This window comes from Pinus tabuliformis, chromosome 8 (assembly GCF_031772625.1).
Source record: "Pinus tabuliformis cultivar Carrire ecotype Pingquan chromosome 8, CPIR1, whole genome shotgun sequence".
Classification (NCBI taxonomy): domain Eukaryota; kingdom Viridiplantae; phylum Streptophyta; class Pinopsida; order Pinales; family Pinaceae; genus Pinus; species Pinus tabuliformis.
Window position 1 is genome coordinate 1,166,213,366 of NC_142294.1, and position 15,563 is coordinate 1,166,228,928.

General features: G+C 35.9%; 1 protein-coding gene across 1 annotated transcript; it reads right to left on the bottom strand.

Annotated features, from left to right (window-relative positions):
- Positions 1 to 11,095: 11,095 nt before the first annotated feature.
- On the bottom strand, positions 11,096 to 12,026 carry LOC149239502 (uncharacterized). Its single transcript, XM_089369877.1, has 2 exons — positions 11,781 to 12,026; positions 11,096 to 11,698 (listed from the first exon to the last, which is right to left on the bottom strand). The coding sequence occupies exons 1-2, from the start codon at positions 12,024 to 12,026 to the stop codon at positions 11,096 to 11,098; spliced, it is 849 nt and encodes a 282-aa protein (XP_089226003.1).
- Between the last annotated feature and the right edge of the window lie 3,537 nt (positions 12,027 to 15,563).

Consider the following 15,563-nt stretch of genomic DNA (forward strand, 5'->3'; position numbering starts at 1 on the left):
AAGACGCACTGCCAACAAAGTAGCAGACAGATTGGCCAATCAGGGGGTCAACCAGTAGCTCCCTTACTTCTCAGGCCCTCTTTGTGACTCAGATGATGTACAACTCAAAAATGAATGCACTTCTCTGGGGCAACAGGATTACTCTCTCCCGGATGCGGGTGAATGATCGGAGCATAGGTACGAAGGAGGCGCGGAAGGTGGGCAAGTGGCAGCCCACAGGCGCCAACTGTAAATGCAGCAGGATGACATACTGGCTTCGCACAAACTTATTAATGGTAGCCTTAACTCTGTCTTCCTGGGAAATCGTTTTATGCACAATGGCTCCAGGCTTCATCCTTATTCCTGTTGCTTCTCCGCGTACTTTTAGACTCATTACGGTAGCAGATGCGGGTGGTTCCTCGAAAGCCATCTCCATCCCCTGCCTCCCTTCGGCTCTGGTTAATAGCCATAAGTATGTTCAGTCCTCATCTCACTCAGCGTGTTATCTCCTCAGTCGCCTGCTAGCCTTTCCCTCTTCGTTTGTCAGTCTTTGTTGTTCTTCAACCGCTAATACCATCCCCTGCTTCCCTCCAGCTCTGGTTCCTGGTGCATACAGCTATAAGCGTGCTCAATTGTCTTTTCTCTTAGTGTGTTTATTCCTCAGTTGCTTCCCAGCCATTCCTTCTCCGTCGGTTAGTCCTGCTCTTCACAATATGCCAAGAGAAATACCAAGAATGGGGTGTAGACGGGGCAACTCTCATGGTTGAGCCTCCCGCCAGCATTCCTCAACTACGTCGGACCCCTCGTCGGATGCATCGGAGTTTGGCGGCTTCAGCTATCCTGCTACTCGTAGTGGCAGGGGCAGGGGAAGGGGGCATGATAGAGCCGATGTCTGCGCGCATCATTCTCACTCGCACACCGCCCGTTTCCGGATTCCTTGTTCTCTGGGCAACTCTTCCTTCATAGTTTCTGTGATAATTGAATTGAGTGAGAACGCGGTGGGTTCGGGGGAGGCTCATCAGGGAGCACCTCTGGAACAAAGGAGGGCAAACCAAAACATCATCCAGTCAATGAACACAGGAGGACTACCAACAATGAACACAGAAGTCAATGCTGGCCCAAGCGAGCCTGCGGGAGGTGATCCTTCAACCTCAGCAGCCCGTCCCTCTGATTCTAAAGACTCAGATCAATTTGGGTGCTGAATAATAGAAGAACAACCATCGACATCGAATGATGACTGAACATGTTGGCGCTTCCGGTTCCTTTGGTTAGCTACTGAAGAAAAAGCTCAATTCCCTATGGATTCACAGTTTTCCTGCTTGTAAGCTCGTTGATTTTGGTCTTTTTCATTTCCACAGGTCAGTCTCCACCTTGAGGATGGCCTTCTCCCATATGTTAGTGTCTGTTCATGTTTATGTTTCTGTCGAAATATTCCCAAAGATTGCAGTACACAAGTCAGTCCTGTAATTCTGTATGGGTCAGTTTTCAGTTACTGTATGAGTCAGTTTTTGGTTTGGTAACTATCCAGACATGGAATCCAATGTTTTCAGATATTAAAAAGTCTGATGTAAGTCAACAAGCAGGTTCTCTAGTCAGTTCGTTAAGAGTGTTTTTGCAAGAATGCCAACTCCATGGCTAGAACTCTCGAGGCATTTGCCTCGCTGTATTATCCCTTTGTATTAATATAGGAGTAGACCAATTAAGAAAAAAAATTCCATTGATTTTATAATACAAATTCTTCAAGTTTCTTAATCCCTTGGTTTAGAATATTATGTAAATTATGTTATAGTTTGAAATATAACTATTAACATAATATTATATAAAAACATAGTATTATATTAATATATAATATAATATTAATATAATAACCATATTATTATTTATATCGTCATTAACAATTACAAATATTTAATTTTTAACAACTACCTGTACATTATATACCTAATAATTATTAATGTGGTTGATATAAGCATATTGGTGTATATCAACCACATTAACTAATGTGGTTGTAAGTGTAATTTATATACGCCTATCGGCGTATATCAACCACATTAGTAAATGTGGTTTTGCTAGTAATAGTAATGTCAGATATTTCATCAATGTATCAATTTTATATTTATACAATTCAAAAAATTATATAGAGTAAATTATTTTGGGCACTAAATTATTTCAAAGATAGTAATAACAATCACAAAAACAATCTCTCTAATTTAAATGGAACTTATTCTACATCAATCTTAACTATATCACTATTACATATTTTTTTTACAAAATGAAACATCCTAAATATATTATCACAATCTAATATCAATCCATCTACATAATATCTACTATAGCTACTATTTATGTTTATGGAAATCCAGATAAATAAGGTCTATAAATCCACATCAATAAGGTCTAGAGAATAAGGTCTAGAGTGACCATTACGTGAACGATTTATTAATATTTAAATTTGTCAAATCTTTGTTTTTGAAATTGGTTGTTCTTTTCATTAACACTAAAATAAAAATAAGCACATATGATGGAGGAATACATGTCAAGACCAACCCAACATTTCTGCGATTTCTGAACAAGTTTCTTTTGCCATTATATTGTAACAATCTTTGATTTTGAAATTGATTGTTCTTTTCATTGATGTCATAATAAAAACAACCACATATAATGGAGGAATCCATGTCAAGACCAACTAAATATTTTTGTGATTTCTGAACACGTTTTTTTTCCCATCATATTGCACAAGTAAATCTCAATCTTTGATTTTGGAATTGAATTTTTTTTCTTTAATGTTCCAAATTAAAAAATGGGTCATGCAAAACAAAAACAATAAAACCAATAATAGAGGAATCACTACTACATGTGTAGGGTTTTAAGACAATTTTAGAGCCAATTGTCTTAACTTGAGAAAAAAAGAAACTTGTGTATTGTCTTAAATAGGTGTCTCAAAATTATTGTCTTAAAAAATTGTCTCTATCAAGACAATATAAAACCTATATTACTATTGTCTCTATAAAGACACAGGCATTACTGTTTCTTAAGAGACAATTTCATTTGTCTCTCTAGAGACAATTTCATTTGTCTTTGTAGAGACATTTTCATTTTTGTCTCTTTAGAGACAATAGCTGAGATTAAAAAACATATTGTCTTCGTAAATACTATATGTCCATAATTCCGTTTATTGACTCTCTAGAGACAATATGAAAAAATATTTAAAAAAAATAAACAAAATCATTTTAAATTGGTTTCAACATTTAAAGTTCCCAAATAGTGATTTTAATTACCTTAAATCTATGTTCTTTATGGAAAAAAAAAATACATTTTTTTTAAAGCTAACAACAAAGTCATTTTATATATAAATGAAAAAACATTTTCCAAAACTTAACAATTCTAGAAAGAAACCTTCAAATTAATAAGGAAGCACACTTATATTTGTTTAAAATACATTCATGTCATTGAATTTGAACATGCAAGATCCTCAGTTGGAACTTCATTTGATGACATATTATGAGGCAAAAGAAAAATGTTCCAAATTTCTCCATCCTATAAGACTCTGACATATAAATCCAAAAGCTTGAGTCACATTAAATGGTGGAAAATTTAATTTATACACTTATATAATTGGAATTAACTTCCTGATAAATTGTAAGAATGTATATGCATTAGAATCTACAATTGATTGGCAACCCTGTCTTGATGAAGTTTTACAAAAGATGGAAAATTGACAAAGGCCCTGGAAACATGATATAGGCCAATTCTCAATCTATTGGTGAGCTACAAAGTTATCTCCTCCATTATTGGCTTTCACAATTCGGCAGTTGCTAATGTAGTTTTTATTTGACATTCTCCAATCTATGTAAACCTGCTCACCACCATAAAATGCACCTAGTTGTTGTTGAGCAATATTGCAAGGAATTTTTGGGCTCTCGAGTTGAGGAAGAGGTAATGAACTATTCTAATCGATGTAGATGTAGACTCCCAACCTGAAACAAAAGAAAAACCAGTCAAGAACTATAAATTCACATTTTCTTAATTTCTTATCATCCCCTAAAGTCTATAGACTATAACATAGAGTTTAATTAAATTTCCCCTAATTATTATCATTGGAGAAGTATTACATTAATCCAATCAGTCACATAAATTTACAAGCAGCAACTTCATTACCTACAAGACATATGCCACAAAGGGTATATCGAAAAAGAATCCTAACAACCAATAATTCAGATCATGATATCAAAGTTTTTGTAGAAAAATTCCAATAAGTATTCGAAAATAATAAAAATAACACAGTTTACCAACCCAACCCTCAAAATTAAATAGATCATGCGAAGAATTCAAATGCATCCATAAACCCTATATGATAATTCTGAAGGTCACTTAAAAATTTACAGAAGGAAATTTTTTGTTAAAGAACTATGCAAAACAAAATATTGGGAAAGCAAGTCATCGACAAAATGAAAATGATGCACTTCCACACTAATAAACACAAGAAATCCAAAATAAATACACATGAAAAGTAATCAATGACTGGCACAACGTACCAAACAAAATGGGTAAGAAAAGTATTTTGTGACTGTCGATAAACACACCATACAACAATTAGTATCTTATGATGGCATGTATCTTAATGATGTATTTCACAATGTAATGATGCTACAATGATGTTCTTCAATGTGATGTGTCCTCAGCTTATTAAGGTCAGTATTAGAGAAAGAATATGAGTTCGGTTCCCCAAAGACGCGAGTTCCCTAGGTTAAGGTTTAGAATAGAAATAGAGATAGTGCTTATCTTTATCTTCTGCACTTATGTTTATTTCTTTCGCACTCATGTTCAAGTTAACACTACTGCTATCAAATAGAGAAGATATGTTTCACTAACTAGAACTACTAGAACAATAGTTTGATTTCACTATGCTTAGTTAAGCTAAGATAACAACAATGGGAGTAATGCTTAGAAAAAGGTAATTAGTCTTACCACAATTGTTAGTTATCATCATAATTGTTAGTTGTCATCTTGTCTAACCAAATATTATTATCTTTCTAATGATTTAATGTATATATGGCTTCACGTATACTTCCATCGGATTATAGCGGATTAGAATTTCCCATAGGCATTTACTCAAAGTCAATTTGAATTGGGACTAAGGCTATGGAAATGACTACTTTTTTTGCACTCTATGGAGAAATTATGAGAGGCTTAAATGAAACTACAGTCTCCCATAGCGCTAAGACTTAAGCTAGTCCAGTTCATAGGGAGCTCTACTTAATGTTTGATTTTTCTTTCAAAATGCATGTTTCTGATAATGCCATTTTATAGCTATTATCTTTTTGTACCTTTTTTATTTCATTCATTCCACATAGATATGATCTTTTGGATCAGGGGAAGGAAGAGAGAGAAAGGAAAGATCAAAAAGTGGAAATAAAGACATCAACTCCTGGCATCAAGTACCAACATCTATTTCTTCTTGACATCGACTGCATTGACTATTGGGATCGACTCTAGGATCACTTATTTTGGAATATGGTTGGGGTAATACTATGCCAAAGGACTATTAGAAGAAGGGGTATACTTAGATGGGGACTAAATACTATTGGCTATTGGAATGCCCTAGAAGTTATATAAGATTAGCAATGAGAATGTTTTATTTGAATTTGTTAAACACACATGGACAACTCAAACATATGAAAGATAAATCAGTGAGTGCATATTTTTTATTAACATCAGATATATATTTATAGTACAACATATGACTCTTGGGTTTCAGATCCCAAGGTCTCTTGGACTGCTTAGTCTTTCCGGCTTCCACACTAACCCTTTAGGATTAGGTGTCCAACATTCCCCCCCTTAATCCGAAGGGTTATGTATGAGTCCAAGAAGAGAGCTGTAATACAAAATGTGCAAAAGATGCATGGCAGCACTAGGCTGAATGTGCTCTATGAAATGTTGGTATAAAAGGGTGGTGGTTTAAGGATGACCACCAACACTGGAACGCTTAGTGCAGTTCTCGGAACTCTTCCAAAACTGGCAAGAAACTGAAGTTTTCTGCTAGAGGAAGTGATCCTATTGTTTTAAAGAGGGAAACCTTCAACCATAAAAGGGAGGTCTCACCTCGCATAAAAGGTAAAACTTCAACCTGAAAATGGAAGTCTCAACCTGTGATGGTTTAAGGATAACCAACAACTCTGGAATGCTTAATGCAATTCTTGGAACTCTTCCAAAACTGGCAAGAAGCTGGAGTCTTCTGCTAGAGGAAGTGTTCTCAATCTGTGTTCACGGGCATCTTTGTCTCTGGCTGCAACTCTGAAACTGGTGTGGCAGGTTGTGGCTTAAGCTCGCTTGATGTGACTTTGAAGCTTGTAGATGACCATCATTTTCCCCCCTGTCAAGTACAAGGTGAGAAGATGGAGAAAACTCAACTGCAAGACTGTTCAATACTCTGGAACAAGTTCTGACATGTGTCTGGAATATCTTCTTGGCTGTTGATGCCCATTGCCAAGAAGCGATCCATCCAAGATGAATCTTTGTTCTTGCAGGACGTTTGTTTTTGAAGCATCTGTTTGAAGAATGGCTGGTTTTATGACAGTGCTTACATGGATGAAGATCAAAACAGTGATCTTTCAAATGGCCAACTCGGTCACAGTGTTGGCATTTCACGATCTGTTGTTGTTGTTGTTGTTGTTGTTGGTGTTGCTGTGGAAGAGGGGCAGAGTCTGGAACAGCTGAAGCTGAACTGTCATGAGGAGCATGTGAACTGTCATAAATGAATCCAGCACTCTGAAACTGTATGGGCTTGGCATAGTCTGGAATATGAAAGGACAAGTCCTTGTCATATCCAAGACCAGTTCTGTGCTTGTTGTGGACAAGCTGTTCCCAAGGTCTGATGATGGGCTTGGGAAGTGCAGACTGAGTTTCTGCATCTGCATTTACAATTGCTGCTTTACTTGAATGAACAGTAACATTATTGACATGCTGCTGATGGGTGGTTGTCTCAATGTTCTGAACAGAAACAGGTTCAGAATGGTGTCTATTTTGATGTAGCTCTTCTTGCTGTAGCTGTGATTCAAGCTGCAAAAAATCGATCTTTTCTTGTGCATCATGCAGGCAGGTCTGAATGTCACAAAGAGTGTCTTTGCTAACATTTACCTTCCCACCAATAGTGGAGTGTATTAGTGTATTCAGTAACTCTAATACATCATGAAATCTAGCCATTGTCTCAACAAAGAAATGAACACTCAGCAAGTCTAGACAAACCCCAGCTATTGAAGATTTCAAAAAATCAGTTTGAAAAAGGCACTCAACTAATTCCAGCTAAGAATTTAGCCAATCACTAACAGATTTTTCAATTATCAAGTTTTCACTGGTAAAACTACCAAGGCTACATATTGGCACCCTTTAGATGAGAACATCATTCACGTTTACAGTTCTCACATTTTGTGCTTGAGAAATTAGTCATGCCGTCAAAGACTCAAATGTACCAAATATATCAGAATATTTACACACAATGACTATAGGCTGAACCCGTGTACTTTATTCTTTATCGCAGCAAAGTAGAACAGAATACAAATAGAACCGAAATTTCACACTGTAGAGACCAATTATAATCTTCAGAAGCTATTCTGATTTTCTTCTAGTTGCAAAGAACCATCAACACTTCTGGTATAATATTATGCCACTGTTTGTTGATATTATAAATAATACGCAAGCAAAACCTTATGTTCCCAACCAATTGCAAAGGTCCCGACACTATTGATGTGTCAAGTTTTTTTCGACCTTTGTAATTCAACCATATTACAAAGTGTGTTATCCCTGAACAAAGCAGTCCTCAAAAATTTATTGACAGAACCAACATTCATTGGAGTTCATCCTTAACCATGTTAAACGTGAACCTTGATAGCTGCAGTGGAATAGCTGAGATAAGCGGACCGTAATTCTGCACATTATCGTAGAGCCAAAACAGTGCAACAACGATCAAATTCAGATTTCTAGGGACTGGAAAATATAATTTCTCCGGTAGATGAACAAGGAAAAGCTTCTTGCATTCCTATAAACCTTGAGATCGTGGTCTGGGGTTGGTCACTTAATTCCCATCGCACTGACTCCATCGCTCGGTTGCTCACAGTTCCCATTCACACTATTCAACATTGAGACTTAGCTGTTAAAAATGTCGTTGAATACCGCAATACAAGTCTTTTATGTCTGCTAATCCTAGAGTGCACTAGGCCTTCAACGTGCAGGAAGATCTTGACACATTCTCTCACTTGTCAGAGAAGATTATCTCGTACACCCGGGTATCAAATCTGGACAACGTTCAAATGACTTTCTTGCACGGCTTCTTCTTGTAGAGCTTTGCGCGGTCTGGAATCGATATTTGCTGTGCATATATTGTTTTACGTCGGAACACAAAGCATTCATCTGGATAAAACTAAATAGGATGAGGACAATGAGGCTGGAAAACAGAATTGGACCCAAGAAACTGAAATCTTTGCCCTTCTTTGCCGCCCAGAATGTGTAACCAGTTAGTGAGAACACCACAGCTGCTGTTAATATCAATGCCTCTAGAACTATCCTTCCTTTTGTGTATGCACAGGATATGCCAACAGTGAGGCTCAGAACAACAGTAAACACTCCCAACAATGTAAGATTAACCGGATGCTTCTGATGATAGGCATAAAGAGGGCACATCAAGATTAAAGGCAAGATGGAGATGCCCAACAAGAGGCCCAGGGTTTGAACCAGGAAAAGATTGATGGGTGAATACAAAACCACGGCTGCAGCAACAATTACGGTCAAAAACAATTGCGTGCTCAAGATTGAATACGCTTTCCTCTTTCACAAATTCGTTTCTTAGAGATGGACTTTAACGCAGCTTCCATCGTCAGAAAACTTCGGGAGGCATTTTCTTCCGGCCTCACGAGAACCCATGAGTGGAGAATTTCTCAACTCAAGCAAATCTTAAAGCTTATTGAAGAAAACCAGAATCCAATCTATGAAGCTCTCCGTCAAGATCTTAGCAAGCCTGACCTCGAAACCTTCATTGCAGAGGTATTTATTTATTTAATTCTTAGTTCTTTGCTTAGTTACTCCTCCAAATCACCAGCTTACACCATTAAAAGACTCGAAACGATCACTTTCCCATCAACAGCTCAAAATGTACGGCTTCTACCATTAAATGCTCGAAATCACGGCAATTTTCGCATTTCAGCAAAATTACAGCCGCTTCAAGGGATTTGACCCATAAATTTCTTCAAAAAAATAACGATATTACCTTATTTTGAGCCTCCGGCAGTGAAGCTCCCGGATCTTAATGCTCCAGCAATTGCAAATAACCAGAGAATAACAACCGTTACTGAGCAGAATGTAAAGAATAACGAATTCGGAACAGCATGGTGCAAGGTCGAGCAGAATGGTGCAATGTCGAGCTTCTCTCCGAATTCGATTATAACGATTATAACATAAATCGCTAGACCAACAAACACTGAGCCGTAAAACCACAGCCTGGGGACTTACTTTTTTTTTCTTGTTTACGGACTGCGAAAATCTATCTGATGGCAGAGTCGTAATAGTGGAAGAATCGATGCAAAGGAGTTACAAAGCAGGACAGAGGCAGCCAGAGAGGCGTTATGTCAGGAACAGCGCAGAGACAGAACGACAGAGGCAGAGAGAGAGCGTTTCTAGAATGCAGTCAGGCAATTATGTTTAGCTCAGTGAGCGCAGAGTGCAGACAATGGGTAGCGATACATTCAAAGATTCATGCTCAGAGGGACAGTAGGAGAACGCTCAGGAAAAAACTGATGCGCAGATAATGTCAGAGGCGCTCAGGACAGAGGGCGATAGACTCAGTAGTGGCAGCGCTATGTCAGGCATATGTGCAGAGAATATTGTGGACAGATGCGTTTATGCAGACAAAGGGCCAGGACTGCCATGAACATAACAGGCCACAGAAACACAAGTTGCTTTGATACCATGTTAAACACACATGGACAGCTCAAACATATGAAAGATAAATCAGTGAGTGCATATTTTTTATTAACATCAGATATATATTTATAGTACAACATATGACTCTTGGGTTTCAGATCCCAAGGTCTCTTGGACTGCTTAGTCTTTCCGGCTTCCACACTAACCCTTTAGGATTAGATGTCCAACAGAATTTACGTAACAATCAAATTTTCTTTAGTAGTATGAACTAGCACTTGAGACTTAGAGTGTGAAAGCCATAAGATACACTTATGTTAGTCCTTAAAGTAAGGTTGTCTATGCCCCAAATAGGTACTACTAGCCTTCAACTTTATTTTGTACTTACCTTTCTATTATAGTAAGTTCTCCATGAAAACTAGCCTTGTAATAGCCCACTAAGTCTTAAGCAGTAAGTATTGGATCATTGTATAGGACTAACCTCTCCCATAGGATTAGCAGAATAGACTAACTGATTCTGGATTTACTAGCAGCTATTTACTAGTGGCTATCAGAGTAATGAGGTGGATATGAAGAGTGAAAGGTTGGTTTTCTCTTGTTTCAAGGGTTTTGGTTCCATCTAAGGCCTATAAAGTAGTAATTCCCCTAATTCCTATCCTATTTTTTCTTAGAGAGTATGAAAGAGTCTGAGTAAAGTCTAAGTCTAATATCATTGTTTTTCAAGAAGAGTCTCATCTTATGAAATAGTGAAACAATGAAAATATTAATCCTTAGTTGGTATAAGAGATTATTAGTTAAGTTTCAATCTAGGATCAAATATAATAAGAGAAGTCCTAGTCCTTCTATTCCTAATCTAGTTCTATCTTCCTAATAGAGTTCTATCTTTATTCTATAGTTTTATTAACCCTTGCATAATTACTATATGTTGAGTAATAGATTCCATAGTATTCTCTGTTTTAGGGTGTTTGAAGTATTTGTTTCTTCGACCCAGGGAGTGGTCCAGTAGGTGAGGAAGTCATGGAGTTATTCCCAGTTATTTTCATCTCTCTTATCCACCTTCCTCTCCTCTAGGGCTCAACTCATCTAAGCCAAGTATGGGATGGGTAGTATTGGTAGATAGGATGAAAAGACTAGTGCCTCAGACCTTGGTACTCTCTACTTTTTCCAAAAACAGAACAAGTGATTCAACCCCACCTCTCCATATCTTCTACCTCAAGTTTTCATGAAGGGAAACCAACATATGCAAACATTCTACAGAAGACTTATGTGCAAGGGTTGTACCATAATTCACAATATTGATCAACACATGAATTTCTCCTTCCTCTACCATGAGATCTCTTATTTCCTCCACAAATGCCAAGTTCCTCAACATTGCCGACACAATACCTTGCCCTTGATAACCATTTCTATAGAATTCTACCAGAGCTAAGATTCCACCAAATGTAGAAACCATAGAGGAATACTCCCTATCCATGTGTAGACCATCATTACAATGATAGATCCCTAAGATTACATTGAGCTCAACATTAATAGTCTCCTCCTCGAAGTCAACAGTCAATCCTTGCAAAGCCTTGGCTGCTTTCTCCTTGCACAAAGACGTTCCAGATTCCATCAACCTAATCAATGGTGGTACAACACTTTCTGCAAAAACACAAGCCTTGAAGACATCAAACGGCACCAAAATCAACACTGCAACAACTTCATATTCTCTAGTAGCAACATTATGCAAATCAAGCAAATGCACCAAGTAAAGAATGTCCACTCCTCCATCTACCACAAAAAAAATATTCATGTCTTCCTCATCCAAAAACTGTACAAGATAAATCAAGGCCTATTTTTTGAGTTCAATATTACCAATCTTAAGCCTTGCAAACAAACCCTTGAAAAAAAACCAGGGCATCCCTGCTGGAATATGGACTTGACATCCTGAAGCCATCACTAGATTCCCTCAATAGTCTATTCTTTATGAGAATATCCAAATCATACAGATGAAAATTGAGTTTGTTGACGAGCACATCTAAGTCGATATGCATCATTAGCTTCCCACTGAATGAAATCTCTCTGCAATGCTTTGTAAGCTCTCTGGCCAATAATGAATTCACAGCCCAATAACTAGAACCATCCTTAAGAATACTCATGATGATATGATTCAGTACTTCTAGCTTAGATGTGATAGTATATAGGTACAGGGACACAAAGAATTAATCCAAATAATTAATAGAACAAAAAACACAATAAAAATTAACTGGCAATGAAATCTGGGTTAATTCTATAGGTGAATAAAGAAATCCATCATGTGAATTTCTATAGTGATGTAAATTGCATCAATATCTTTTCAATGATATCATTCTTCAACGATAGAAATTTCTGGGTTAATTTTGTAGGTGAATTTCCAAACTTGCATCAATATCTTCAACCTACATAATTCTGTAGGTGAATCTAGGTTAATAGTTATCTTCAACGGTAGAAATTTCTATAGCGATAGATTTCTATGTGAATCTTACAAACTTGCATCAATATATTTTCAATGATATCATTCTTATGGGTGTTCCTATTATCTATGAATACAATGCCTTCCAACAATTTTAAAATAAATTTATGATATCCTATGAATATTCAATCAGACAAGCACCAATTTAATACTCAACACAGTATACAATAAAACATTTCTATAATGAAAGGATTTCATTGGAGATTCCCTTTCTTCATATATTTAGGAGGCACTTTTGTAGATAATTATCTTTGCATCGCTACTTGGGAGTATATTATCATGAAGCTTGAAAACAAACTAGATAACTAGGAATTTTGTTCTATTAAATTGCTAACTTGACTAATTCTATTGAAAACTATTCTTCAAGAATTGTTTCTCTATTTGTTTATTTGCTTGACTTACTCAAGCACATTGTAAAGGCTATTTGCAATCTGCAACATGCCTTCCCATGGGATGGGGAAAAAATAAAGAAAATAAGGAAACTGGTTATATGGGATCATTGAATTTTCCTTTCTAAATTAGTAAAAGGATTGGGTCAAAAATATATTGACATATTAATCTCAATTCTTGGTGAAAAAACTTGGTGGAAATAACTTCAAGGTCATGGTGCGTTACAGACAAGGATATGGAAGAAAAAGTGTGTTGAATCTTAAACAATGTGGTCTTTTAAGAATGGATAGAATTAGATCTAGTTCTCTTTAAAATTTAGATTGTGACAATAGACATCTTATAGAGGAACAATGCTTTTAAAATGGTAGAGATGGATTAACAACAATATTTTGGGATTATTCTTAGCCGCAATTTCCAATATTGAGGGACAAATAAAAGATATAAGTACTTCAAAATACTATGTTGATCCACAGGAGAAAACAATGATTCCATTATTGGAATGCAATTGACCTTAACAAATGGCTCTCATGGATACCTAAGGATCAAAGGGCACCTGTTAGCATGGAATTTGACTAGGATTGATTATGTCAAGAGTTGTCAACAACAAAAATAAAATTGATAACATCATGGATAAACATCAATGGGAATATTTGTTAGGTGGGTATTTTACTACTAAAGAATTTTACAAGGTAATAATAGGGTTACGAGATTCCCACATGGTATTTGGGAAAAAAATTGGAATTGAACCCTCTATCCAAAATCATCTCTTTTTTTGTCAACATTAGCTCAAAGAAATTTTTTAATCTAGGCTAACTTTGTGAAAAGAGGATTTCAAGGGCCTTTCTTTTTCCATCGTTATCACAAAAAATGGGAAATGTAGATAGTATCCTTAACTCTTGTAAATTTTTTACATCCTTATTGTATAATTGGGACAAACCCTTCAAGTAGCTTGGCATAATCAAACCTAGCTTGTTTGAAAGACACAAACTTCAACTTGTTTACCAATATCTTACCACATTCAATCATATAGTGGGATTCTAAATTGTGAAAAATAGAATCAAAATATTAGTGTGAGCCTACAAAAAGAAATTTGTAAATATAAGGGTATCCGAAGAGCCCAAACCTTAGAAATCATTGCTTTTGACCCTAAAAACATAAATATGTTATAAGGGTATCTAAAGAGCCAAACCTCAGAAATCATTTATTTTACTCTGCCAAGAAAAATCTGTCATGGATATGGATGCAACGCAAAATAAGAAAAAGAAGTCGCAAGAATTTGTCACGGATATGGATAGAGTGCAAAAGAAGACAGTCTCGGATTGGAAGAAGGAAGACTATATTCATAAAGTGGGATTCTAAATTGTGAAAAATAGAGTCAAAGTATTAGAAGTATTTGGGTGGGGAGATGCAGGGGTAAGGGGTATTATAGGTATTAGGGTGTATAAAAAAAGGTTTTCAATAAAGATAGCGGATATCTATAAAAAATAGGGGTCCTTTTTATTAGAAAGATGCATTTGAATGAGTTTAAACAAAATTATCTTGAGAGCCTTTGATCAATATATAGTGAGAATAGGGGTATTATTTAATGTGCCATGCCAAAATGTGTCATGATATATGTTTACTAAGTGGAGATCCCATTGTTTGAAACTATAGTAAACTAGAAGCACTATGTCTTATTGAACCCTATTCTCAAGATCACATGGAAAAAGTTTCTAGGTTTCCTACTATGGCAATTTTGGAAGCAAGGGAACCAACATATCTTATGAAACACCCACCTTGTAGTGGATGGAATATAGGGTAGGATCATGAAAGAAATACATGAAATGATATTTTATACTTCATACCAAGAGTAAATTGATAATGTAATGCACAATATGTTATAACTATCCAATTCTTGGAGCTCAAGCCTAACAATTCCCATTCACTTCTAAGATATTTAGAGCCTATAAATCCGATTCTAGATAAATAGGAGTCTAATCCCATGCATTTTATGAATCTCCACTTTGGTGAATCTAAGGGAAATATTAGACTATTGACTTTGGTGGGGCTTTCATAAGTGATAAAGAAGAAGTTCTTTGGGTCTGTGCATGTTGCCTAGGTATCAAAAGCAATAATATAACCGAGTTAATTTCTCTCAAATTTAGGCTTCTCAACCCTTCCAAAGAAAGAAATGTAAGTGTAAGAAACGAAGGTGATTATCAAGGTTTCAAACAAATGATAATCATATTTTATGAGAAATTTTTTTCGGCGTAAATCACATGATAATACATTTGTCGACGTGTTTCGAACCAACGAGTGTGGTTCATCATCAAGACAAGTTGAAGAATCAAATCATGGTTGCATGTTAAATAGGAAGAGCATATCTTCCAATGGCTATATCAGACTAGACTGGACCAACGACTATAATTGACCATGAAATAGCTAGATTTGACTAGTCAATTGGACTCGTCCAAGGGATGGGGACTAGGACTAATATTATATTTAATCAAATTATTTAATTATAATAATATTATTATATAAATAGTTATTCAATGCATTAGTGTTTAATGTCAATATATTTTTTAATGTTCTGAATGTCATTAAAGTCTAGAATGATAATTTTATGAAATGCTACATACGAATATTATTTTAATACTTTTTGGTTGGTTTTGTTTGTTATTTAAGTAAAATGTTAACCATATTTGAGTTAAAAATAATAAATCTAGGGAATATTAATAATAATAATGAGTAAAATGTTAACATATTTATGTTTAGTATATTAATAGATCTAGGGATTATAAATATTAGTAATAGT

What these genes read in the sequence shown, in the direction of transcription:
- LOC149239502 (XM_089369877.1), bottom strand. Translation starts at nt 12,026, where the DNA reads ATGAGTATTCTTAAGGATGGTTCTAGTTATTGGGCTGTGAATTCATTA. An exon ending in ATTCCAGCAGGGATGCCCTG is followed by an intron (nt 11,699 to 11,780) that starts GTTTTTTTTCAA and finishes TATCTTGTACAG; the next exon opens with TTTTTGGATGAGGAAGACAT.